A 24,817-nucleotide genomic window follows, 5' to 3' on the forward strand; every position below is an offset into this window, starting at 1 on the left:
GTTCCAACGGCTACTTTGACTTTTGTTTGACTCTTCAAAAAAAAACCCGCCGGAACCGGTTTTTCCGGGTACGAACCGAACCGGTTACAATTAAAAACAGGGTAGGAACCGGGTTGGAACTGATACTAACATACAAATATGAGAACCGGGTACGATTTTCGGGTACAAAAATACCCAAACCGGGTATTGTACCAACCGGGTTGGAACTGGAACCGGTTCCGGTTCGGTTCCACCAGTTAGGTTCCGGAACCGGGTTTTTTGTGCACGTCTACCCCACACACACACACACCAATAATATAATATCTTTTTAATTTCCAACAATTTGCTAAAAAAATTTCTTTTTTTTTCTAATATATTTTCGAAAATATCTTAGAGACTTAGAATTAATGTTAATGATTTTTAAAGATAAATGAATACATTATGGGTTTTCCTTTACCTTATTTTGGTCACATACCATTATGTTTTTCTCTTTTCATATATCCCTATATTGTTATCTATATATGTATTGGTATTATTAATTTTACGACTTGCTATTATCAATTATATTACTACTGAACTTTCATGCCCTCTTATTTCTCTCATACATATGTTTCTTTGAGTTGAGAGTCTCCTGAAAGCCACCTCTCTATCTCATTGGATAGAAGTACGGTGTGCCTACATCCACCCTCCCCAGGCCCTACTTATAGGTTTGATATTGATGGGATTCCACTGGGTATGACTGATTGATTGATTTCCGAAAATATCTTCTGATTTCAAAAAATAATAGTGGTGTGCATGATTGCTTGAGACAGGAAAAAAAATCTGAAACCGAAATGGCAAAATCGAAACAACAACCAACAGCAGGATTTTATGTTTATTCGTTATAACTGAACTTACGGCGTGGTTTTTGTTTGGCTTGTAATAAAAACCGAAAAGGCCGAATAGAATCGAATTTAAAGGTTTTCATTTTTCATTTCCAAGTAATTTATCAAAAAAAATACGTAACTCAAATATTTTAGCTTAATGTAGGTAAATACTTAGTTATTAATTAAGAAGTCATTTAGACCCAACTTCATTATTTCAGTCTATTGAATTGTTTGAATTTTGATATAGATTTATCGACGGGGTTAATCATTTGGATTGAAAGGAATTCCGAAGAATTCAACAAACAAAGTAAATAAACTTAATATAAATATTGGGATTAACATCGTATTATCCGACTCATAAAGATAAAAAGAAATATCGGTATTGTCAAAACTCTAAATTGAAAGAAAGGGAAAAACATAACTGCACCCAATCAAAAAACCGAATGGATTTCACAATTTTAAAAACCAAATTTTCGGTTTTCGATCTGGTTTTAACCCAAAACCGAAATGTGGACACCCCTATCCAACATGTTAAAGAAAAGATCATCTTGTTTTAATCGAAATAATAACAATTAAACAATGAAACTTAAACGACGTCAATTACAGAAAACATCCAAACAAATTACCTAAAATATAACCAAAAAAAATAAATTTTATTCTTGAACTTAAAGCACCGAAAGCTTGATATTAGTGGATGTAACGGGATTTTGACTGATTGATAGACGATTTTTGAATAGTTTCTTCATCTCATAAAAAACTTAACCTGTATCGATTAAGACATATAACCAATAAAAGGAATAAAGGATATATATATGGTAGAAACTTTGAACCACAAATTATATGTGTGCCTAAGGTCGCACGGGAAACTGAAATGATCTTTTAATTAATCGTATCAATTCAATGGTTAAGATTAGGACGATATAATTGTCAATAGAAAATAAAAAATGAGAACTTTTAAATAGAGATTCATAATCACACAACTGTTAGGAATAAAGCGGCACGTGTACGGAACAGCATACACATGATATCATGTTGTAAATAAAAAATGATAAATGACATAAGAATTTTGCGTGGTTTGGTTTCAATAAAATTCCTACATCTACTGACTGCAACTAGGTTATTTCAATAATAAGGTACAAAGAATACAATAACATGACACGGTATATATATAGAGATAAACAAGAAACATATATGAGCCAGAGCCTTTGCTCTCCTTGGTGCTAGGGGTGTTCAAGAAATCCGAAATCCGAAAAAAACCGAAACCAAAACCCAAATAAACCTATCCGAATTCTTATTTAGATATTGGATCGGATCAATCCGAATAACTATTCGGATTCGGATCGGATTCGGATATGGAATTTTAAAAAATTCGGATTATTCGGATTTCATTTAATCCGAATTAAAAACATGTTTCTAGTGGTATTTTCCGGTTTGGTATATTTATTAGACTATTATTTAAAGTTTAAACTTTAAATTTGTGTTAAGAGTCATTCGTATTTTCCGGTTTTATGTTTATTGTGATTCAAAAATATTAAATGTTGGAAACAAAAAAATAGGAAATTTTTTTAGGTTTATTTCGGATTATATATTAGTGTAACATCCGGCCCCTCGCACCACAAATATTGTCCGCTCTGCCCACGAAGAGCTCACGGATTTGTTTTAGATTGCCCAGATGGAGACTTCCCAGGAGGTCACCCATCCTAGTACTACTTCCACCTAAGCACGCTTAACCGTGGAGTTTTCATGTGCTCCACAGCCAACTAAAGATCTCTCTTGTCCACGGCCGATGTGGGATTTGCCTAAGAGTGGGACGATGTTGTGTTTGCCAAGGGTGTTACAATTAGGATATTATACGGATCCGTTCCGAATTGAATTCGGATAGATTCGGATCAGATAGAAATATTTCTAATTCGGATCGGATCGGATTTCGGATATGGTCCAAAAATTTTCTAATGCGAATAACCCGAACCGAATAGTCCATTATCCGATCCGATGAACACCCCTACTTGGTGCCAATTTGGGCCTGAAACCAAATTGGCCCAAATCCCTCTCAAATTCTAACAATAACTAGTTGTACACAGAGGTGCACAAACCGGGTATTTTCAGGAACCAAAACTTGTTTCAAGTATGGTCAATAAAAGTAAAAAACGGGGGTCGGGTAGGACCCAATTCCGGGTATAGTCAGGTATTTGACCAGGTTTTTACCTGGTTTTCCAGATTTTTTTTGTGTTTCGGGTAGGGTTGGGTTTTGACCGGTTCCGGCGGGTCCGGGTCAGTTCTGGTTCCGAGAACGGCGCCGGGGAGAAATCCTCTACCCAGTCGTACCAGCGGGTCGGATATGGGTAGAATCGGTTCCGGATCAGTAACATCAGCTCGCGTCTGGAACCGGGTATTTGTGCACCTCTAGTTGTACATAGTGCTAACTAAACAGTGTTTTAGTTTTGGATTATTTAGTCGTTTTGGTTGTAATTGAGTCATACACACATAAAACAGGTTCATAAAATTTGAGAATCCAGAAGGTATCAAATTGTTTGCATCTTCAGTTCATGATAACAGATCAAAAATTCAAAGAAACCACGTAATCATTGATTTTGCGGGTCAATATAGAATTAAAGTTCAAAATTACTTTTAGATTCTATTTTGATAAATACGCTTCAAGACTTTCGGAGGTTATACTTTGAAAACAACATGTATGCATAGGTCAAAAACTCTAGAATATAGAATAAAAAAAAAGTAAGGACATGAAACTGAACGGTTTCTCAGTTTGGTTTGGTATTTCTAAAGCCTAAACTATATGTGTAGGTTTTACTATCGGATCAAAGCATTCTGTAAGTATACGAAATCCTTAACTAGATAAAGAGAGAAAATGCTCCTACAAAGAACCAGAAGTTTTCTGTTTTTGTTTTTGTTCGTGAAATCGAAGTTGTTAATTTCCTCTATAATCAGATTAGATGAATTTCATTATGTAATAATTGAACTAACATTCTATTGAATTATTGTAACCCTTTATAAAGGACATTTTAATCGAAGTACAAGAGGCGCTAGTTACAAGTTACGACTGCATTGCAAAGTCTCATTGCCAATGCTCAGAGTTACCACTGATGACATTAAGTTTTTACCGACAGCTTTTATCACTAATGGTCATTTTTGTCATTGTCGGCAATACGCTACTTACGATACAACCATTTGTTGCTAATCTCAATTTTCTCATTCAACCTTTTAACCATCTGTACAAGACACGAGTTGATCAAGTGTGTACTTCACACCTCTTGAATTGTGAAAAGAATAATTAGATATTAAATTTAATACCAATCCAACTTACATACATCCAATCTGTAAACGAGTAAGCCAAAGGAAAATTGATACAAAAGTAAACGATTTTTTACATATATAGACAACACCAATGCCAGTCTGCCACACCGACAACTACGGACTCACATGCCCCACAAACGTATGGAAATCATCAATTTTAAAGGATAATCCCAAAAATCATTTTATTTCACAACTTATTTCCACGTCAGCACCCATCGTCTTTTCGCATCTATATAATAAACCAACCCCTTATCCACTTCATCTCACCAGTCACAATATTATTATTATTATTATTATTATTCACACACCAAAACGATGTCGTTCTCAGCTTCTTGCTTCTTCACACCCAATGTCTCCGGCAACCACCGGCCGTCAATTCCGTCAACCGCCGTGAAATACCCAAAACCCAATTCACTATACGACGTACTGGGTGTACAAATCGGAGCTGATACGGTGGAGATCAAGGCGGCGTACCGGAGGCTGGCTAGAACGTTGCACCCGGACGTATGTGATTCGTCTGCTGATGAGTTTATGAAGGTGCATTCGGCTTACGCTACGTTGTCGGATCCGGGTAAACGGGCGGATTATGATCGGAGTTTGTTTGTTAGACAGAAAATGGGTGTTCGGAGTACGGGTTCGGTGGGGTATGGTGGGTATAGTGGCCGGAGATGGGAAACGGACCAGTGTTGGTAGTTTGTTTGTTGTGGATTGTTTTGTATATATTTAGTTATATATATTAGTTTTAAAAGTTAAAAGATATAACATCCGACACCCCGTATTACCAATATTGTCTGCTCTGTTCACGAAGAGCTTGCGGAATTGTTTTTGGTTGCTCATGTTTAGACTTTCCAGGAGGTCACCACTCAGAACCGCGTTAAAGACGAAATATTTAGTTATGAACCAAAATTCAAGAATGATGTGGGAATTGTGATGTTACAAAAGTTATATGAAATGATAAATGATGTGCCAATTATTAACGTTGGCTAAATTTCAAAACCACGTTATTATTTTATATATTGAATATATTGTAGATTTGTAGATTACAACATTTCCTTTTCTTTTTTAAACTTTTTTTCATTACATAGTTTCTTCTTGTTAATAGAATGGGTGACTTTAATTATGGGTAGTAGATTTATTATTATGATAATTTAATTTAATAATGAGGTGAAATAAGAACGGATAACGTTTCGGTATCCAAGAAATGACGTGGAGCCACCCGTTGGTCGGGCAGGTTTGCGTGTGGAGGCGACACTCCAAGGGCCTGTTTTGACGAGCGGGTGGGGATATGATTGGTATGTTAAATCTGAAAACAAAAAACAAATTATGTAAAGTGGATTTTTGTTGGGTATTAACCCAACAAAAAAATGCATGGAAATGTTGTTATCAATCATCAACGCTGATTGAAATCAACAGCTTGATTTATCTTGTCGATTATGATAAGTGCTAAGTTACTACTAATCAGTGACAACTTGGTATGCAATGGTAATGATGGTTAGTGGCAACTGGCATTAGCACTACTCATGTTGATGGGTTTTTGCTAATAATTTATCAACGGCAGCAACTATATAATTACTAACCGTTATAATTACACGTTTCTGATGCTCGAGATTTATACCTTAAACTCGAGTGTTTCTTATATTATCCCAACGTTATTTCTTATAACCTAAGGTATTTAAAAAAATCAAATACGAATTTTAGAAATCGTATAAGACACTATTCTAGTAGTTATCACAATTATTTGGGTGATAAAAACAAATTCTCCCATAATAACCAAGTGTAAGCCGGACCAACTTGCATCGAAATGGACGTATCTTACTATATGAGGCTAATAAATGGTCAAATAATAGATGAGGCCCGTGGGACCACTATAATATCACTTCTTTTAGTTTTTTAAATTAAATTATTGGATGTCGATTTTGTCGACTTGATACAACAATTTTATAAAACAAAATAAACTTCTTGTTGAGTTGAAAACAGTATCCGGCTGCCGTCTAGATTCGTCTTCATAAGGGCCCGGAATTTTTGTAAAAACCGAGCTGAAGATGCCTGATAATAAACCAATAAAGGATAAAAAAATTTAACAAATCCATTAAACATTAATAGATCTTATAAAATGTTATCGGGTCTGGGCCTAGTAACGAAGTAAATCATTCATGGACAAACAATTTTAGTAAAAAGAGTTGTATTCGTCTTTGGCGGATTTAGACCAAAATCTCAGAGGTAACGTTAAAAAATTTTTATATCGTATTTCATACTATGCAAACAAATTTTTTACCATATTTTATAAATATAACTAAAAAAATTTCTTACTGTATTTCATACAATAACTGAAACTTTTTCTTACCGTATATCATACAATATTTTATTTTAACTTGATGCTGGACTGATATTATCGTTTTCTTAGATTTTTCATTTTAAAAGACTAGTACTAAGATTTTTCCGTTTCATCTTCCAAGTTCCCTAATTTTAGAAGAAACAAAATTTAAACCATAAACCCAAAATCAACTTCAATTTACTCATAAACCCTAAATCTCTAATTAATTTCATTTTAGACATAAAACCAAATTCCTAATCAATTCCAATTTCCAATTTACATTATCCAAATATCTAATAAACAATAACCAACCAATAAACAATTTCAGATTAACAATTTATATAAACAAATTACAATTACAATTTTATATAAAAGTAAAAGAACACCTAAATTGAACAAATAGAAATCGAACCGTAGAAGAGGGATTGAGGGAGCATCTGACGTCGGCTACTCAGCTGTAGGGTGGAGGTCCGGTGACCAGAAGAGGGTAACTGGGGGTCGGGGAAGTGTGGGTTGGAAGCAACTGTTGAATGAAATTTGTTTTGTTGAATGTTAATGTCCGGCCTAAACCAAACGTCCAACATCAGGGAACAACGAACAAATGTTTTATTTGGTTTGGACTTTAATTTTGTTGGGCCTTAATAATTTTAGCTTTTAATTTGGTTGGACTTTATACAAATAGGGGTAACGTTATATTTTTCAGGGGTAACGAATTACAAATACCGACCAAAAAATTAATAGATTTGCACTACCGATGAAATTTGAGGGTAGCGGAGGCTACCCCTAGCTACAAGCTAGGTCCACCTCTGATATTCGTCTTGGATACTCGAAATCTCAGAGATAACCCTGTTGATTCATCGTATGTAATAGAAATATAGCCAGGTGGTTCAAATAGTTTTTGGAATGTTTGGATTGTATTTACAATTTACAAACTAATTATCTTATTATTTTGTTTTAATTAACATGTAATATGTGGATGAATTTGATTATGTGATTATTTTGCTATAAAATAATTTATTTGAAAGATTATTTCAATTCACACAATCTATTAGATATACCATCCTAAAAACATTATTTCCACACACAAAAAATAAAAATAAATAAAATCTTGAAAGTTTCAACTGTTCTAGAAGGGCAGTATAGATATAGATAGTATTGCAAGTGTCACCGGTTGGGCCACTATTGATAATTTGACATCATATCATATGTGGATGAGAATCATCACTACTAGTGTTAATAAGATAAAAAGAGAAAATTCATATTTCACATATATATGATCATATCTTACACGTCACAGGATCGTGTATCAACTTGTATTCACATGTAAACATTTTCCTATGATAGGATAGAAACTAATGTCACAAGTGTACCATGTGTATGGTGAAGTGTGCAAATACATATAGGCACGCAAGTAGCGTATAATACAAATTTACACCGAATATTTGTTCTCATATCTACAATCATTTCATATGATGATGATCTTCCTACGTTTTTAGAGGTTTACATAACAATTTAGAAGAAATCGGTTTATATATTGTATGAGAATGATCTTTCTAAGTTCTTATAAATATATATAATAATTTAGAAGAAATGATGAATTGTTTGTTGTTCGACAAGCATGTATGGATCATATTGGTTCCTCATATTGACCGGCGTACAAAAAATTGGTATTAGTTTGAAGTAATTCAAAAGTTACTACAAAACGATTACAATAAAATGGCAGGTAAACGGGCAACAAGCTGCGCCGCAACCCCCTTTTGAATAGCAAAGCCAATCCTACTAAAAACGAAGCTTTGGGACCTAGGAGCTGAAGAGGTTCCGGGTACGACACGCTGAACCATACTCAAAAAATTCACAGCCTTTAGGGCCTATAAACCAAATGTATCAAAGGAAAATGGGAGAAAGACATGTTGATTTTCTAAACAAGCTTTCTCGTGTTTAACAACTTTGCCCGATTTAGCCTTCAACGCAGCCCGACCCACAACAAACCCACGGTTCCTGAGCCCAACAAGAGGAGACACTTCTGTAAGATCCACACGGGTGTGTATTCCCCCTGCCCACCCGAACACAAGAATATCAAACCGTCGTAAAGTAGACCTCCATTCAAGAGGATCTGTGAGAAAGTTAACAGTGGCTTCCTTTTTAACAGAAATCCCTGCCCGTTTAAAAACATCACACAGAACATTCCTAACCAAATCATGTCTGTATTTAAAGCCAAACAATTCTTTGAAATGCACCGCATGATCTCCAAAAAAATCCAAACAGACCTTGCGACAAATTGGGCAAGGCTCATCAGTCAGGAACATAAGGATCATTAACCGGTAATTAAGGATAACCCGATATTGAGATTAGGGTAAAAGCTAGCACAGATTAGGGTAAAAGCTAACACAGATTCATATTATCCAAAGAGGAGATGAATATCATTCATGCCTACACTATCACTCTACTCTTGATTTATATCTTGTGATCGTCTTTCCCGAATCTTCTCAACTTGTTTGGGCCTTTTGTTATCTCTTGAAATGGGCTGCCTTATTTGGTCCATTGTGGTGGTATTGACATTACATGGGCTTAGGTCCATAGTGTTCATAACACGGTTATTATGGTACTAGAAGCAATGTAAGAACGGTCTAGTGTTATACATCTTTTAGGAATTTATGTGTATCAACACGGTTTAGTAACCACCCATACCCATACTACGAACCGAAATAGTTCTATTCATACATTTCTTCTAGTTCATAAGAATTTTCATGCCTTTTAATGAGTTCTTGAAGATGTTAAAACATATTTCTTCTTTTTTATTATTAATTTCAAGATATATTAAAATTTTCAATATTAATTTCTAAGCACATAGAAATGAGAAAAAAGTGATATGTTAGTAATAAATGAGTTCAGAAAAACATTAACATTTCTAATCCTGATATCATCTTTAGGTGAAGAAAAAATTAATAATTTATGATAATAATGTTTTTAGATTTTGTTCTATAAAAGAACCCAACGTTTGAATCATTAGATAGCGGTAGAGATAATCATGTGGTGAAGGATCAGGATGCTTGCCACATTAACAAAATGGTACAAAAAACTTTAGGAGGTTCAATGTGAAAACCCCGATCAAGAGGAAAAAAACGTAGAGAAAAGCATAAGATTTCGGCAAAGAGGGAACTGGGAGAGCCCAAAAATTATCATTCTTTACATGTTTTAAGTAATCTAAAGACGAAATTGCGTTAGGTACAAACATACAGTTAGGGACGAAATGTATCTAAGAGTTTGAATACAACGTTCACATTAAAATCCGCTTTTAAAATCCACCTAAATCTCCTTTTTTTGAAACTCAAACCCACATCATTTTAGAAGGATAAACTATGTTTGTTACACAAACTTTTATTAAAAATTAGTTTTAGGCTCAAAAGATGTTTAGTTTAGTTGCCTTTGTTAAGTAGCATAAAGTAAGCTTTATCTCAGATCTTTCAACATACTAAGAACAAGAGCGATATCAAAACAGTACAAGAAGCAATCTGATAACTAAGATGGAAAATTACCCAAACACACAACTCCTGCTAACAATGTATTAGTACATTTTCCAAGCCAATGACAAAAACAGTACACAAATTCATATCATCTTCCGACAATAAAACCTTGTTTAACCCTAACGCGAGTCAACTCGCTAATAAAAAACCTATAACTCATCCTTACTATCCTCCTCCTCTTCTGTGGGTGTAGAATCGGTTTCTTCCTTCTGGCTGCTGGTGTTCTCAGCCTCGGGGGCTTCTTCAACTTCATCTTCCTCCTCGACAGCTGCATCGGGGTTAATGCTCAAACTTGCTTTCACAGAATCGTATATACGCGATGCAAAGTCCTTAGGATCGGGTAAATTGAATCCACTCTCCATCAATGCTGTTTGGTACATAAGTTGAGCAGTGGTCTTAACACTTGCATCCTGAAATATATACATCAATTATTAAGTAAAAAGCCAAAATCATTTCAGTCCTTAACACAAAGGAACACGAACATGTTCGATCCTTTAATCGGTGTAACTTAAAACGGATAATCACAAATATGCTGGTAAATTTTAGGGGCTATAAAAACCAAAACCGAGTTTAGGGACTTTTTATGCAATATAAAAAAGCATGTTGGTTTTTTATGATATTAAAACTATGATAACCTATACCATTATTTACCTCGGGATTCTTCACGACTCGCTCACGGAGCTCTTTAATAATCGGATGTCTCGCATTGATCTCGAGCACTCGTTTACCACGCATATACGCTTGTTTACTAGCATCAGACAGAGTTTGAGATTGCATGATTCTTTCCATATTAGCACTCCATCCGTACTTGGAGGTTACCACCACACAAGGGGTGTCGGCTAAACGGTTGCTAATCTTAACATCGTCAACGTTCTCACTGGCAAGAGTTTCCTTCCACCATTTGGTTAATTCCTTGAAAGATTCCTTAAGTTCTTTGTCTTTAGAATCTTTTCCTAATTTCAAACCCTCCTTTGATACATTTTGGAACTTCTTGTCTTCGTAATCCATCAAGTATTGCATCAAGTACTCATCCACAGGATCAGTGAAAAATATCACCTACAATAGCAATTTATTTAGAATATGTAATCCGCATATATGTAAATATAATTTGATTATAAGATATGATAGAAGAAAATATCATACCTCAAGATTTTTCTTTTTTAGTCTCTCAAGGAAGGGGGATTTCTCAAGCTGTTCTTTGTTGGTTCCGGTGATGTAAAAGATATCCTTTTGACCGGATTTCATTCTCGAGATATATTGATCAAGTGATGTTAGTTTGCCATCTGATGTTGTGCTGCAATATTAATTTAAAAAAAAAAGACTCAGATATCATGAATGTATGTAACCATGTGAACGAAAATAGAAAAATGAAAAATCCGTACGTCTCGAATCTAAGAAGTTTAGCCAAACGGTTCCTGTTTGCTGCATCCTCAATGATTCCGAGTTTAACCGACTTGCCAAACTCATTCCAGAACTTCGCATATTGGCCTCTCTTCTCATCGTTCTCCTTTGATTCTTCCACCTCTGCATCACAAAACATAAATATTCAAAATCAAGAAAAAAGCATATTTAATATAAGAAAAATAAGCTTCAGCTCACCTTTCTTTTCTTTGTCATGAATTTCATCAGGGTCCTCTTCAGCAAGCTTGCGAATCATGTCAAGTGCTTTCCTGATAAGCTTCTTTTTGATTGTCTTCAAGCTGCCGTGTTGTTGAAGCATTTCTCTTGATACGTTAAGTGGTAACGTGTCAGAATCAACAAGACCCTGATGTGATAAACAATAAACAGTTAGTGACCATGTATTTAAAACCAGTAACTAACTAATAATAAGCTGCCTAGATAAAATGGACAGAAACGCATTACCAGCAAGAACGACAGATACTTAGGCAAAAGCTCATCAAATTCATCTGAAATGAACACTCTTCTGACATAGAGTTTAAGGTTTGATTTGTTGGAATTGTAGTAGCTTTCATATAAATCAGCAGGAGCCTTTGGTGGCACGAATAGAACCGCCTTGAACTCAACATCACCTTCAGCATTGAAGTGACTCCATGCCATTGGTTTCTCATCACCAAAATCCTGAAATACAGAGTAACAAGTCAGCACAAATATAACATGGATATGGGATTTGAATATTGAAATTATGGGATTTAGACTAATCATTTCACCTTAGCAAGAGAGTGATAGAACTTTGTGTATTCTTCCTCTGTCACTTCCTTTGGGCTTCTCAACCATATAGCTTTAACATCATTCAAACGCTCCCATTCATAAGTCTTTTCTTTTACAGTTTTGGTTTTCGGTTTTTCTTCATCTTCTTCTTTGTCTTCATCATCTTCCTTCTCTTCACCTTCAGTTGATTCAGCTGCTTAAATTGATTAAAAAAGTTAGAAAAGATGAAGTTATAAGTGCAATATAGCAGTTTCAAGCTTACGTTTGTCTTCCTCATCACTGGACTCGTCATCGTCAGCAGGGACTTCAACATCAACTTCTTTGGTGGCCCAGATGTAAATTGGGAAGTTAATAAATTCAGAATACTTTTTAACCAATTCCTTCAACTTTGACTCTTCAAGATACTCTCCTGCCTCTTCTCTAAGGTGCAATCTTATTTCAGTACCACGGCCAAGTGGCTCGTTGTATGTATCTTCAGAAATTGCAAAAGCCCCATCAGCCTTTGACTCCCAAACATACCTAAAAAGTTATTAATTAGTAAATTTATAATAGACTCATGCAGAAATGACGTAATCAAACATACTGTTTGTCATCGTTGTGTTTGCTTATTACTTCCACATAGTCAGCAACAAGATATACAGAGTAAAATCCAACACCAAACTGACCAATGAGGTTAAGATCGCCACCCGTCTGCATCTTCTCCACAAAAGCTAGATACAAGAAAAGAAAGATTGTTAAAACTGTTTTAACTAACAAAAAAGTAATGTTCTTTTTGTCTACTCTTTGCTTTTAAGACAAAATAATACCTGAAGTTCCAGACTTGGCAATTGTTCCCAAGTTCTTGATCAAATCCTCCTTTGTCATACCAACACCTCTATCCCGAATAGAAAGAATCTTATTTTCTTTGTCTAACTTAATCTGCATATAATCAAATTACAACCCAAATTAGATTAGATTTTCAGAATTCATTAACAACACTTAAACTGAATATGCTAAGTTTTATACAAACCTGAATCTCAAGCTTGGTGTCATCACCTTCACCGAGTACCTCCTTATCAGTAAGAGAAAGGAATCTAATTTTGTCCAAAGCCTGAAAAATGTAACAAAAAGAGTAAGAAAGATTTATCACACTTAATTGTGCTCCATTTCATAGAAAAATTTAAGTGAAAACTTACATCAGATGCATTGGAAATCAATTCCCTCAAGAAAATGTCCTTGTTGCTGTAAAGAGAGTTGATAAGAATGTCCATAAGCCGAGATACTTCAGCCTGGAACTCAAACTTCTCAGCATTGCTGCGAAGATTCTTCCTGGACATCGACTCAGCTTCCCTGTATCATGAAAATGAAACCTCTTAAAACTATTTAAAAGAAATAAAGTAAATAAGATAATGAACTAATTCAGAGCAGGCATCCTAAAAACTATGCAAAAAATAAAAATAAAAAAAAAATGACAGGTATAGCAAACCTTTTGGCAACATCAGAATCAGTGGATAAACCATGTGGAACAGCACCAAGCTTTTCTTCAACCTTTGGTGGATCCACTAGTTCATCTGAATCAGCTTCTGCGTTGGCGTGCAACTTTCGACCTATAAAGCATAACCAAAAACATCAACATTCAAGAGTTAAGTTAAAAAACAATACTAAATCATTAAGTTAAACTCATCATCAACCTCTTCACCTATCCTCAAATATCCAAAAAATGCAAGCAAATCGATTACCTAAATTCCGTTTATTCTATTAATTTTAAGCTAAATTGTGTTTTTTTTATAGCTTGAGGCTAAACTGTTTTTTTTCTATAAATTGAAGCTAAACAGTGTTTTTTTCCTGTTATTCGAAGCTAAACTGTGTTTACCTTCTATAATTTGAAGCTAAACTGTGTTTTCCAATAATCTAAAGCTAACTTATGTTTTTTTTTCCTATAGCTTGAAGCAAAACTGTGGTTTTTTCTATTATTTGAAGCTAAATAGTGTTTTTTCACTATAATTTGAAGCTAAGTAATAGTTTGTTTACTATACCTTAAAGCTAAACCGTGTTATTTTCCTATAAATTGAAGCTAAATTGTGTTTTTTTTTCTATAAATTGAAGCTAAATTGTGTTTTTAATTCAATAATGCAAAGCTAAATTATGTTTTTTTTCCCTATAGCTTCAAGCTAAACTCTGTTTTTTCCTATTATTGAAGGTAAACAGTGTTTTTTCACTATAATTTGAAGCTAAATTGCAGTTTATTTCTATAACTTGAGAGTAAATTGAGCTTTTCACCTATAACCTAAAGCTAATTTGAGTTATTCATCTTATTTTATTCCAATAATATGCAGCTAAATTGTGTTTCATCTCTAACTCGAAGCTTAGCTATAAAAAAACATCTTATAGACAATACTAGCCCTAACATAACTATAATAAAACCTATATAGCAGCAGAGATCCATTATCCAACGAAATAACATCCACTTAGCTATAGCATAGACCTCATTAATTTACAATCAAACAAACACAGATCATGAAACTGTAAGCAGTAAAAGGCTAGGTCCGTACCGTGATCCGGAAGAAGAAAGAGAAGGCATATCAGAAACAAAACGGACGGAAGAGTCCACTTCCTCATTGCGATCTGCACTCAATAATATTATTATTAATGCTGCGAGATTTGGTTTTGAGATGAAATCTGGCGAGTGTGTTTATAACTTTATATAGTGGGAAGTAAGTGAAGAGAGTGAAGGCCACGAAGAACGGACGGTCAGATTAGAGGTTGAGGTGCCAGCGTGGATGATCTAGTGGTAGTTAATGAAGGAGGGTGTTACGTGGCGGTGTGTGATTGGTGGAGAATGTGTCATGCTACGTGGAGGGATTACTGAAAGTCTACGTTGGGGAAGACTTGACCGACTTGGGATTGTGAGTGGGTTTTGGGCTTTGTGGGTCACTTGTGTATTACGGTGACACAATTATTTCCCAAGAAATATTATATTTTTTAAGATTTATATTGCAAAATAGTTTTTTTCTTATTTAGAACGACAGTCTACGGTATTGGTATGACTGAGTAGTCGTAGATCAGTTTACGACCAACTTCGGTTTGAAACCTCGAGACGAATCCCTGGTTTCCGGACATTCTCGCGTCCTCGGAGAAACTTTCTCCCCTGACGCCACTTGACACCAGGTGCGCAGCTACAAGAGTCGAAACCTTATCGCGTAGTGCAAGCAAGATAAAACCCCCGTTTTGGCTCGGATTTGAACTGGGTGATCTTCTGAAGAAAACTTAGTTTTTATCATCATTGTCACACTCAACTATGCTAGCCCAGAAAGTTTAATTACAAAATACTTGATGTACTCACAAAAATTTCATGGTCCTTTTTTCTTTTATAAGTTGCTAGTTAGTCTTTAGTTTAACTATTTTATTTCAATGTTAATATAATCTTAAGACTATATTATTTGTAATTTATTAAGCTATATAGCATGTCGGTGATTCATTTTCATTAAGTTGGATAAGGAAAATGAGAATATACTTTGTTAGGATGCTACGAGAATACTTAGGTGGAGTTTGGGTATCGTGGCATGTGTTCGTTTGGGTATCGTGGCATGTGTTCCGAATACTCTTAGACTACTTTCGTTCACAATCAAACTCAACCTAAATTTTTATTAAAAAATTAATTTCCTACTCTTCCATCTACACAACAAACCAAACCCAACTTTTCACTCTCATTCACAACCCAATCAAACCAAATTTTTAATGAATACATATAAGTTATGATTATTTTGAAAATCTTTAAAAATAACTTTTTTAATTTCTCTTGCGTCGATTAGTGAGCTATTGCGCACTCTTTCAATGGTGGCTGCTTCTAGGCAAACCTCCTGACTGTCTCTGCACCCCTACCTCCTTTATCACCAAGCGGTCATTTAGGGGCCTTAGCTGGTGATCCGGGCTATTTCCCTCTCGACGATGAAGCTTATCCCCCATCGTCTCACTGGCCGACCTTGACCCCTGTTATTTTGAGGTCATATCTAGTATTCAGAGTTAATCTGTCTTTTTAGAGTTATCGCCCAATCAAAAAAATATTCTTGTCATAGGCCATATTATTGGTCAGAAATATAGTGAAATTACCTTTTATATTCAAAATTAATTGCTCACTTTAAATATAAAATAATAATTTAAATAAATATCTCAACGTTATACTATAAATAAAAGAAATCATGAATTTTGGTCTGGTTTATGTTTCATAACTCTTTTGATTTTGTTCTTTAAAGTGAATTGTTTTGCAATTGATTTGAAGATTGAATTGTGTATGATCATAATTGATTGTTGGATGATTTTGATTATGTTTTTGGTGATTAATATGGTGTTTAATTTAAGTTATAGTTGTTGTCCAAAAATTATGTGTGGCTAAACTTCTTAGTTCTACCTAGGTTTGATGATTATTGTTCGGTTTTGATGAGTTGAATGGATTGTTTGGTTAATACGACTTGAATTGCTATTAAAAGTTTGATTTAATATTGAATTAGGTTGTGTTTAGTGGCTGTGATTTTATTAATTATACTCATAAACCTCTTGCTTCGATTGGTTGAATTAGTTTTAATTAATTGTAGCTTGTTTGATTATTTACTTTGTGTTTAGAGTTTGATTGCGGTAGGATCAACCGTAGGGTTTTGTTGAGTGTATTATAGTATAATTCAGCGGGTAAGAACCTTCTTAGAGACTAAGAGGTGATAGGAAGTAAAGTCGTCTCATTGCTTTTATTTGTTAGGATAAGGATCGCGCGAGAGCGGGTTTGGGTTAGTGAGCGATTAGTTGGTCTAGTTTGAGTTAAACCAAATTGTTCCTCTATCCTTGGTTGCGTAGTATTCATTTCCATTAGGGTCGTGTGTCAGTGAGACCGAGAGGAGAGTCGACATTAGAACACCTTAGCATTCGTTTCCCGGTTTGTTCTTAAAATCAATTAAGTGTAAGTTAGGGTTTGTTGGTGAGACCGAGAGGTGATCTAGTTTTCTTGAGCGAACCTTAGTTGTGTCATCCTTAGATACCGGTGTCGTGAGATCATGCAATCCATTAAGATTAGGATCGCGTGAGAGCGAGTTTGGGTTAGTGAGCGATTAGTTGGTCTAGTTTGAGTTAAACCAAAGTGTTCCTCTATCCTTGGTTGCGTAGTATTCGCTTCCATTAGGGTCGTGTGTCAGTGAGACCGAGAGGAGAGTCGACATTAGAACACCTTAGCATTCGTTTCCCGGTTTGTTCTTAAAATCAATTAAGTGTAAGTTAGGGTTTGTTGGTGAGACCGAGAGGTGATCTAGCTTTCTTGAGCGAACCTTAGTTGTGTCATCCCGGTGTCGTGAGATCATGCAATCCATTAGCTTGTTAGACCGTCAATATGATTCTTACCTTGGTAGACGTTGTCTCCATTGTCAGTCACAGTCTTTAAGTTTCGTAAGAGTTTCGTTAAGTTTCGTCGGTCTAGTTAATTAATTTAGTCAAAGTAAATTAGGTCAAGTAGTTTAATTTATTAAAAACAATTAAAAAATATTATTCTTAGGAAGGTCTTGTCTATGGTTTAGTAATCATTAGGCGTTTTCACGTGTCCTTGTGTTCGATGCTCGTACTTCTTAAGTCTATACTACTTGTGATCGGTACACCTGCCGGTTGTGTGTGGAATCATTAGGAGTTTCGTTTTATAAATTTAAAGCTTAGTTGTGGGTTCCTTAGAAAGAGCATTCATTAGACACACATCAAAGGTTTAAGATATATCGTTAGTGGTGCCTTAAAAACATGCTTAGGAGCCTCATACGTGCTTACATAATTGCCTTATGTGTTCAAATTATTTGTTTACAGCTTTCCTACTTAATTATTTAATTGTTGTTTATTATTATATTGTCATTCACATACACACAACTCCGAGGCTATGCCTCAATCTCAAAGAGAATTTTTTTTCTTGATTTAAATCAAGTAGATTATCTTTTATTTTTGGGAAATTCCTTAAGAATTCCATAGTGTTGTTTTTACTCTCTCACATTAGGGCTAGGTTGGGTGACAAGTCTTGTAGTAACTGGGGGAGAGAACTGTGAGTCGGGCCTTGAAAAACCGGTTCCGAGAACCCAAGGTAAGACGTTATTCCTTTCCTGGAGAATAACCTGACAACAGTACTCGATCTTGTAGGCCAAAGTGGGACACAATTGTCATACGACCGACACCCTAGGCTGTTAAACGTAACTGCATTAGCGGTTGCAATTTGTTTTTTTAAACCGAATTCACGGTGATTTGTGGCAAAATTCGGAAATTATTGTGTTATGTTATTTTAAATGGTTAGTTATGTGAAAAATCTATTTAGCCCATGGGCACTCCTACTATCCATTTATATAACAAACCACAAAATAAAAATAAAGAGATAAATGAAGAAAATTCCATCTCACATTGGTGGAGGAAGGATAAGGAAAGGCTTCCACCATGATATAAATAGGAGTGTAAGTTCTTCTCCCACATCACTAGATTATAAAACTAGTGAGCTCTTTATAAGAAAGAAAACTCATATGTTAATATTCTTATAAGACAAATCACACCCAGTGATCCTAGCGGAGGGTGCGAAGCACCAGAACGCGCACGCGCACGGGCTCGGGCGAAGTGCGATGGGCGCAATGTGACGCTTTGATGGCGCACTTTGCACGCTCGCAACGCCGCGAGCCGCTTAAGGGCCGCCTTAGTATTTTTGTGGAAAAATTAAGATTTTTAATAATCCTTCCATAGTGATAAGCGACGGGTTTAGATTAGCCACATCGCGTAGCGCGATGACGTGTAACATTATCTAGAAACTTTGCGGCGTAGCGATACGCGATAGCCATTCAAGTAACCCATCGCGTATCACGACGTGGAAGTTACGCAGATGAGACACGTCGCATGCCACATGGCGTGCCACGTAGCATGCCTAGGGCTGACTCGGCGAAGCTACAAGATTCTTCGCGATACGCGACGCCTTTTTGTTTATGGCCATCGCGTATCGCGACGGGCTTCAGAATCAGCTATAAATAGGTTGAACATGAGACACTTTCTCTCATCCAAAATTCTTACTTTCTCTATAAATCTTCATATATATTAAGAATATAGTATAATACCCGAGTTATCGTAACGATATCCTATCCGATCGAAAGAAACTTATATACGCGAATCCAAAAGCTCTACCTATTAAGGTAAGACATTGTGCCATCGTGTAAAGTTTCTACTCTCGTGATTATCGTTATGATTATTGGTTTTATACTAATCTAGGTATACTACGTTGCGTTTATCCTAGGTGCTTAATACCAAGAGGCCTTCTTTAAATTGTAAACTTGCAAGGTGATACATTCGAATTTTTATACCACTCACATTTGCGTGAGACAACTGTTTTTCCGACATTGTCATGATAATTTCAAAACTTATAAAACTCATGGCAAGTGGTCTAAATGTTTTCAATTATATTTAAAAGTATTTTAAATACATTACAGTGATTAAGTCTCCGTAGACTTACGGGACGGTTACTACTGGTATTGTGGGGTTTTGTATACAAAGCTTGCCTACTGGGCTATTACACGTTACTTATTGGACAAGTGTTAGCCGATAAGTAATATGACCACAGTCATAGATACGATCGAGTGACAAGTACCTTTCGGTAATTTGTAAGCTGGCAGGTGTAAAAACATCTTAATGCTGTAACTGTAAAATGTGTCATTTACAAATGAATGTACTCACCAGTATTTCTTGCTGATCAAATATTTTAAACATGTTTCAGGTGAATTGTTAGAGATAAAGGAATGATGCCTGCGGGCTTCCAGCTTAAATAAGTGGCTTGTCACTAAAATAAAGAAGCGTGTTTTGTAAATTAGGGTTTATCCCTATAAAAATTATGTTTGTATCAGAATGGATTAAATTCCCAGTTTATTATAATAACAATCATGGTGTTTTTGTAACTCTAATCATTTTTCCTAACTACGGTTCTGATGAAATTTTCCGCTGCAACATAATTTAATAAACACCGATACCACCAATCAATGTTCACGGCTTCCCTCCCGGGGTATAGGGGTCGGGGGCTGTGACAGCTGAAGTGGTATCAGAGCCATTGGTTTAAGCAGAATGGGTATTTTAATAATACCTAATCTTAAAATTTAGAGTTAGGAAATGCATGCATTAACCTATGTTTTAACTATACATATAAGATTTTAACCACACGTGAAAATAAATACTATTTTCTTTTGGAGTTCGTTGTTTTATTGTTTTTAATTAACAGCATGAGTGAGCTAGTTGAAGCTTTCGAAAACATATCCGTTAACACCGCGGATATAGAAGAAGAAGAATCTAGTCAGCAACACCCTGAACCCATGATCTTTCAAGCACAACCTGTAGAAAAACCAAAACCCAAAAGAAGAAGAAGGCTCAAAGATTGGCAACGAGGATTGAGAAAATATAAGAAAGGAAGAACCACACAACCACAACTACAACCATAACCTGAACAACCAACTCAACCACAACCAACTTTACCACAACTCCCTTCAACAATACCTATGCAGGAGCGTCTAGGTAGATGCCTAGATGAGTGCGAAATTTTCCAACCCATATTCAATGATATAGGTGCAGCAGGCTCCAGCAACCTGAACATGCCATTTCAGAACCCGGATAACACAATCCCCTCTGATGATATTATCAATCAAGCTCAACTAGAGGAATGGTGGACAAATGATTGGCAGTATCAGACAATTATGACCAACCCGTATGCACCGTTCCAGGCTGAAACATCAAATTACCCCAATATGACACCAGAAATGACAGCTGAGCTCCGTCATTACGGGGAAGAATTGATAGATACCGGGAATAGACTGATAAATATGGGGGAGAACCTGAATTGGAAATACTATGACCGAGAACCTTACATATAAACCATATATATATATATATAATATTTATATGTTCATTATCGTAATTTCTTTGGTGTAAAAAAAGAGTGTGTATGTATATAAGAAAATTGTGTAGTGATGCATATATATATACATATATATATATATAGTGTAGATGTAAAATATAGTGACGCATATATATAAAAAGAGTAAATGTCGCAAAGATCGACGATTTTGACATATTATGTGCCTATGTGTTATTTATGCTTATGTGTTATTAATATCTTGCTTACCTTATTATTTGATTATGATATTAATAATTCCTTTCTTATATGTAATTCAGATGTCGAATGATCATAATCACGAAAATGAGCACAATCGTGAAAATGAGCACAATCGCGAACATGAGCACAATCACAAAAACGAGCATAATCATGAAATTCATAATCAAGAAAATCATCTGAATATGAATGCCATTGAAAATATGATAGCTCAGAAAATCATTGAAGCAATTCCTTTAATTGCTGATGCTATTAAGCAACTCGTTTCTATAATTAGGCATAAGACAGAAAGTAATAAACGAAAGTCTAACACAGAGGCTAGTAATAGTGTGAATGGAGGAAATAGTAACCCATTACCTAAAAAGTCAAAAGTTCACGGTTGTACTTACAAGGATTTCTTGGCCTGTAAACCAACCGAATTCTCTGGAAAAGAAGGACCTATTTCAGCACTCCGCTGGTTAGAAAAGACAGAAGCTATTATAAGAATCAGTAAATGTGCTGAAGAAGATAAAATATTATATGCTTCTAACCTCTTCATTAATGAAGCAATGGAATGGTGGAACACGATCCTCCAGTCAAAAGGAAGTCACATAGTTTATACTATGATCTGGGAAGAGTTTACAGAAATAGTAGAAAGGAAATTTTGTCCTCCTCATGAAAGAGAAAAGATAGCTACTATGTTCTTAAACCACAAGATGGAAGGTGTGAAGTGTCGTGAGTATACGACAAAATTCTTTGAATATGCGAGAATGCTACCGGCTTTGGCGCTAATTTCTCGTTATATTTGGGGATTAGTAAGTGAAATCAGCGATCTTGTAAAGTCAACTAGACCTCAGACTATTGAAGAAACAGTTGAGCTAGCCAATACCATGACAGGCGGATTAATCCGAACTCAGGAAGAAAACAGAAAGAAAGATTACCCAAGAGTTTCGGAAGAAAGGAACAGGGCAATCTTATGCTCATCCTTTATGTAGAACTTGCAGAAAGAGGCATTCAGGGAAATGCGCTTTTAAGAAAACTAAGTATTGCAATTATTGCAAAATGGCTGGACATACGGATGAAAAATGTAGAAGAAAGGAAAGTCGTGTTTGCTAAAACTGCGGAGAACTTGGCCACATCCGTCCAGAATGTCCAAAGCTGATAAAGGTGCTTGACAACAATGCAAAGAACACAGATGGACCTAAGAAGAATACACGAGCTTTTCAACTTACTGCACAAGAAGCAGCAATGATTCCGGACGTCATTGCGGGTACGTTCCTTATTAATAACGTTTACGCTAAAGTATTGTTTGATTCTGGAGAAAACCAAAGTTTTATAAACACGAAGTTTTGCAAAGCCTTAAATCAACCATTAACCAAACTTCATCAAGTTTGCACGGTAGAAATGGCCGATGGAAATTCCATTCATATTCATGAAGTACTTCAAGAAGAAAATATAAATTTACTAGGACACCAGTTTAAAGCAAATTTACTCCCAATGAATCTGGCTGGATTCGATGTTATATTAGGAATGGACTGGTTATCAGCCAATCATGCTCGAATCCTATGTAATACAATTTCTGTTGAATTCGCTCACCAACAGGAGAAATTATTTCAATTCAAGGAGAGAAGATGCTCAAGCCTAGAAAGTTCATATCAGTAATGAAAGCGGCAAGCTATCTAAGGAAACAAGGCGTAGTATATATAATTTCTGTAATCATTAGCGCCAAAGGAAAAGAGCTAAAAGAAATTCCGATAGTATCGGAATATCCTGATGTGTTTCCAGAAGATTAACCTGGACAACCGCCTGATCGAGAAGTTGAATTTATAATCCATATAATACCAGGAATAGCGCCAGTCTCTAAAGCACCATATAGATTAGCACCAACAGAGATGTTAGAATTAAAGAAGCAATTAGATGAATTGCTAGAAAAGGGTTTTATATGACCTAGCTTATCACCCTGGGGAGCACCAAACTGTTTGTCAAAAAGAAAGATGAATCAATGCGTATGTGTATCGATTATAGAAAATTGAATAAAGTCACAATTAAGAATCGGTATCCCTTACCGAGAATTGATGAGTTATTCGATTAACTCCAAGGAGCTCGATATTTTTCTAAAATCGATTTACGCTCAGGATACCATCAATTAAAAGTGCAAAAAGAAGATGTTCCTAAAACAGCTTTTAGAACAAGATATGGTCATTATGAGTTTACAGTCATGCCATTTGGTTTAACCAATGCACCAGCTGCATTTATGGATATGATGAACCGAATATGTAAACCATATTTGGATAAATTTGTAATTGTTTTCATAGACGATATACTTATTTATTCCAAAACCAGTGAAGATCATGTCAAACATCTTCATACACTTTTGACACTATTGAGAAAAGAGAAGCTTTATGCTAAATTCTCAAAGTGTGAATTTTGGTTACAAGAAGTACAGTTTTTAGGACACTTGATTAACCATGAAGGTATTCACGTGGACCCTTCCAAAATAGAAGCTATTACTAATTGGGAAATTCCTAAAAGTCCTATAGAAATTCGAAGTTTCTTAGGATTAGCAGGATATTATAGACGCTTAATTCAAAATTTTTCTCGAATAGCAGTTCCGTTAACCAAGTTAACGTGTAAGAATGTCAAGTTTTAATGGGGACCTAAGCAAGAAGAAGCTTTTATAACTTTGAAGAAAAAGTTAACAAATGCCCCAATACTTGCGCTACCAGAAGGAACTGAAGATTTCACGGTTTGTTGTGATGCTTCTAAATCAGGATTGGGATGTGTATTAGTGCAACGTGAAAAAGTTATTGCTTACGCATCTAAACAATTAAAGAAGCATGAAGAGAATTATACAACACATGACTTAGAATTGAGAGCAATAATTTTTTACCTAAATATTTGGAGACACTATCTATATGGTAGTAAGTTTACTGTATTTACATATCATAAAAGTTTAAAATATATCTTTGGGCAAAAGGAGCTTAACATGAGGCAAAGACACTGGATGGAAATTCTTAGCGACTATGATTGTGAAATCCTATACCGTGAAGGTAAGACAAATATAGTAGCCGATGCATTAAGCAGAAAAGAGCATGAGAAACCTAAAAGAGTGAGAGCCCTAAGGTTAGAACTTCATATCAATTTAATTGATGAAGTAAAGAATGCTCAGAAACAAGCAATAGAAGAAAGTAATATTGCTGATGAGAAAAGAAATGGTACCATTGATCTACTTGTTAAAGGAAATGACGAAATTCTACGAATGGGAAACAGGATCTGGATACCAATCATAGGAAGATTACGAGAAAGATTCTCGAAGAATCCCATAACTCCAATACACAATGCATCCTGGAAGAGATAAATTGTATCAAGATTTAAAGAAAATCTATTGGTGGATAGGAATGAAAAAGGACATAACTAGTTATGTTTCAAAATGCTTAACTTGTTCACAAGTTAAAGCATAACATAAAAAGCCATCAGGATTAGTTCAACAATTAGAAATGCCAGAATGGAAATGAGAATTTTTAACGATGGATTTTGTTACTAAATTACCTACCACGAG

General features: G+C 35.3%; 1 protein-coding gene and 1 pseudogene across 1 annotated transcript; one reads left to right on the forward strand and one right to left on the reverse strand.

Annotated features, from left to right (window-relative positions):
• The first annotated feature begins 4,472 nt into the window (after nucleotides 1-4,472).
• On the forward strand, nucleotides 4,473-4,850 carry LOC143535998 (chaperone protein dnaJ 11, chloroplastic pseudogene; annotated as a pseudogene).
• Nucleotides 4,851-9,965: 5,115 nt separating this feature from the next.
• On the reverse strand, nucleotides 9,966-14,831 carry LOC143536026 (endoplasmin homolog). The gene is made up of 14 exons (XM_077030115.1): nucleotides 14,696-14,831; nucleotides 13,630-13,750; nucleotides 13,340-13,493; nucleotides 13,174-13,254; nucleotides 12,971-13,082; nucleotides 12,748-12,874; nucleotides 12,427-12,683; nucleotides 12,164-12,357; nucleotides 11,859-12,074; nucleotides 11,595-11,760; nucleotides 11,378-11,519; nucleotides 11,139-11,289; nucleotides 10,647-11,051; nucleotides 9,966-10,405 (listed from the first exon to the last, which is right to left on the reverse strand). Exons 1-14 carry the CDS (start codon nucleotides 14,760-14,762, stop codon nucleotides 10,145-10,147), a joined length of 2,454 nt encoding a protein of 817 aa, XP_076886230.1. The 5' UTR covers nucleotides 14,763-14,831; the 3' UTR covers nucleotides 9,966-10,144.
• Nucleotides 14,832-24,817: the final 9,986 nt, after the last annotated feature.

This window comes from Bidens hawaiensis, unplaced genomic scaffold (genome assembly GCF_021521415.1).
Source record: "Bidens hawaiensis isolate Kalapana, Puna unplaced genomic scaffold, B.hawaiensis_p1.1 tig00010731_1, whole genome shotgun sequence".
NCBI classification, from domain to species: Eukaryota; Viridiplantae; Streptophyta; class Magnoliopsida; order Asterales; family Asteraceae; genus Bidens; species Bidens hawaiensis.

Excerpts from the sequence above, each read along its gene's own strand:
- LOC143536026 (XM_077030115.1), bottom strand. The coding sequence starts at position 14,762 with ATGAGGAAGTGGACTCTTCCGTCCGTTTTGTTTCTGATATGCCTTCTC. Across the intron at positions 13,083-13,173 it reads ACACCAAGCTTGAGATTCAG|ATTAAGTTAGACAAAGAAAA; the intron begins GTTTGTATAAAA and ends GATTATATGCAG. Across the intron at positions 11,761-11,858 it reads AGTATCTGTCGTTCTTGCTG|GGTCTTGTTGATTCTGACAC; the intron begins GTAATGCGTTTC and ends TTATCACATCAG.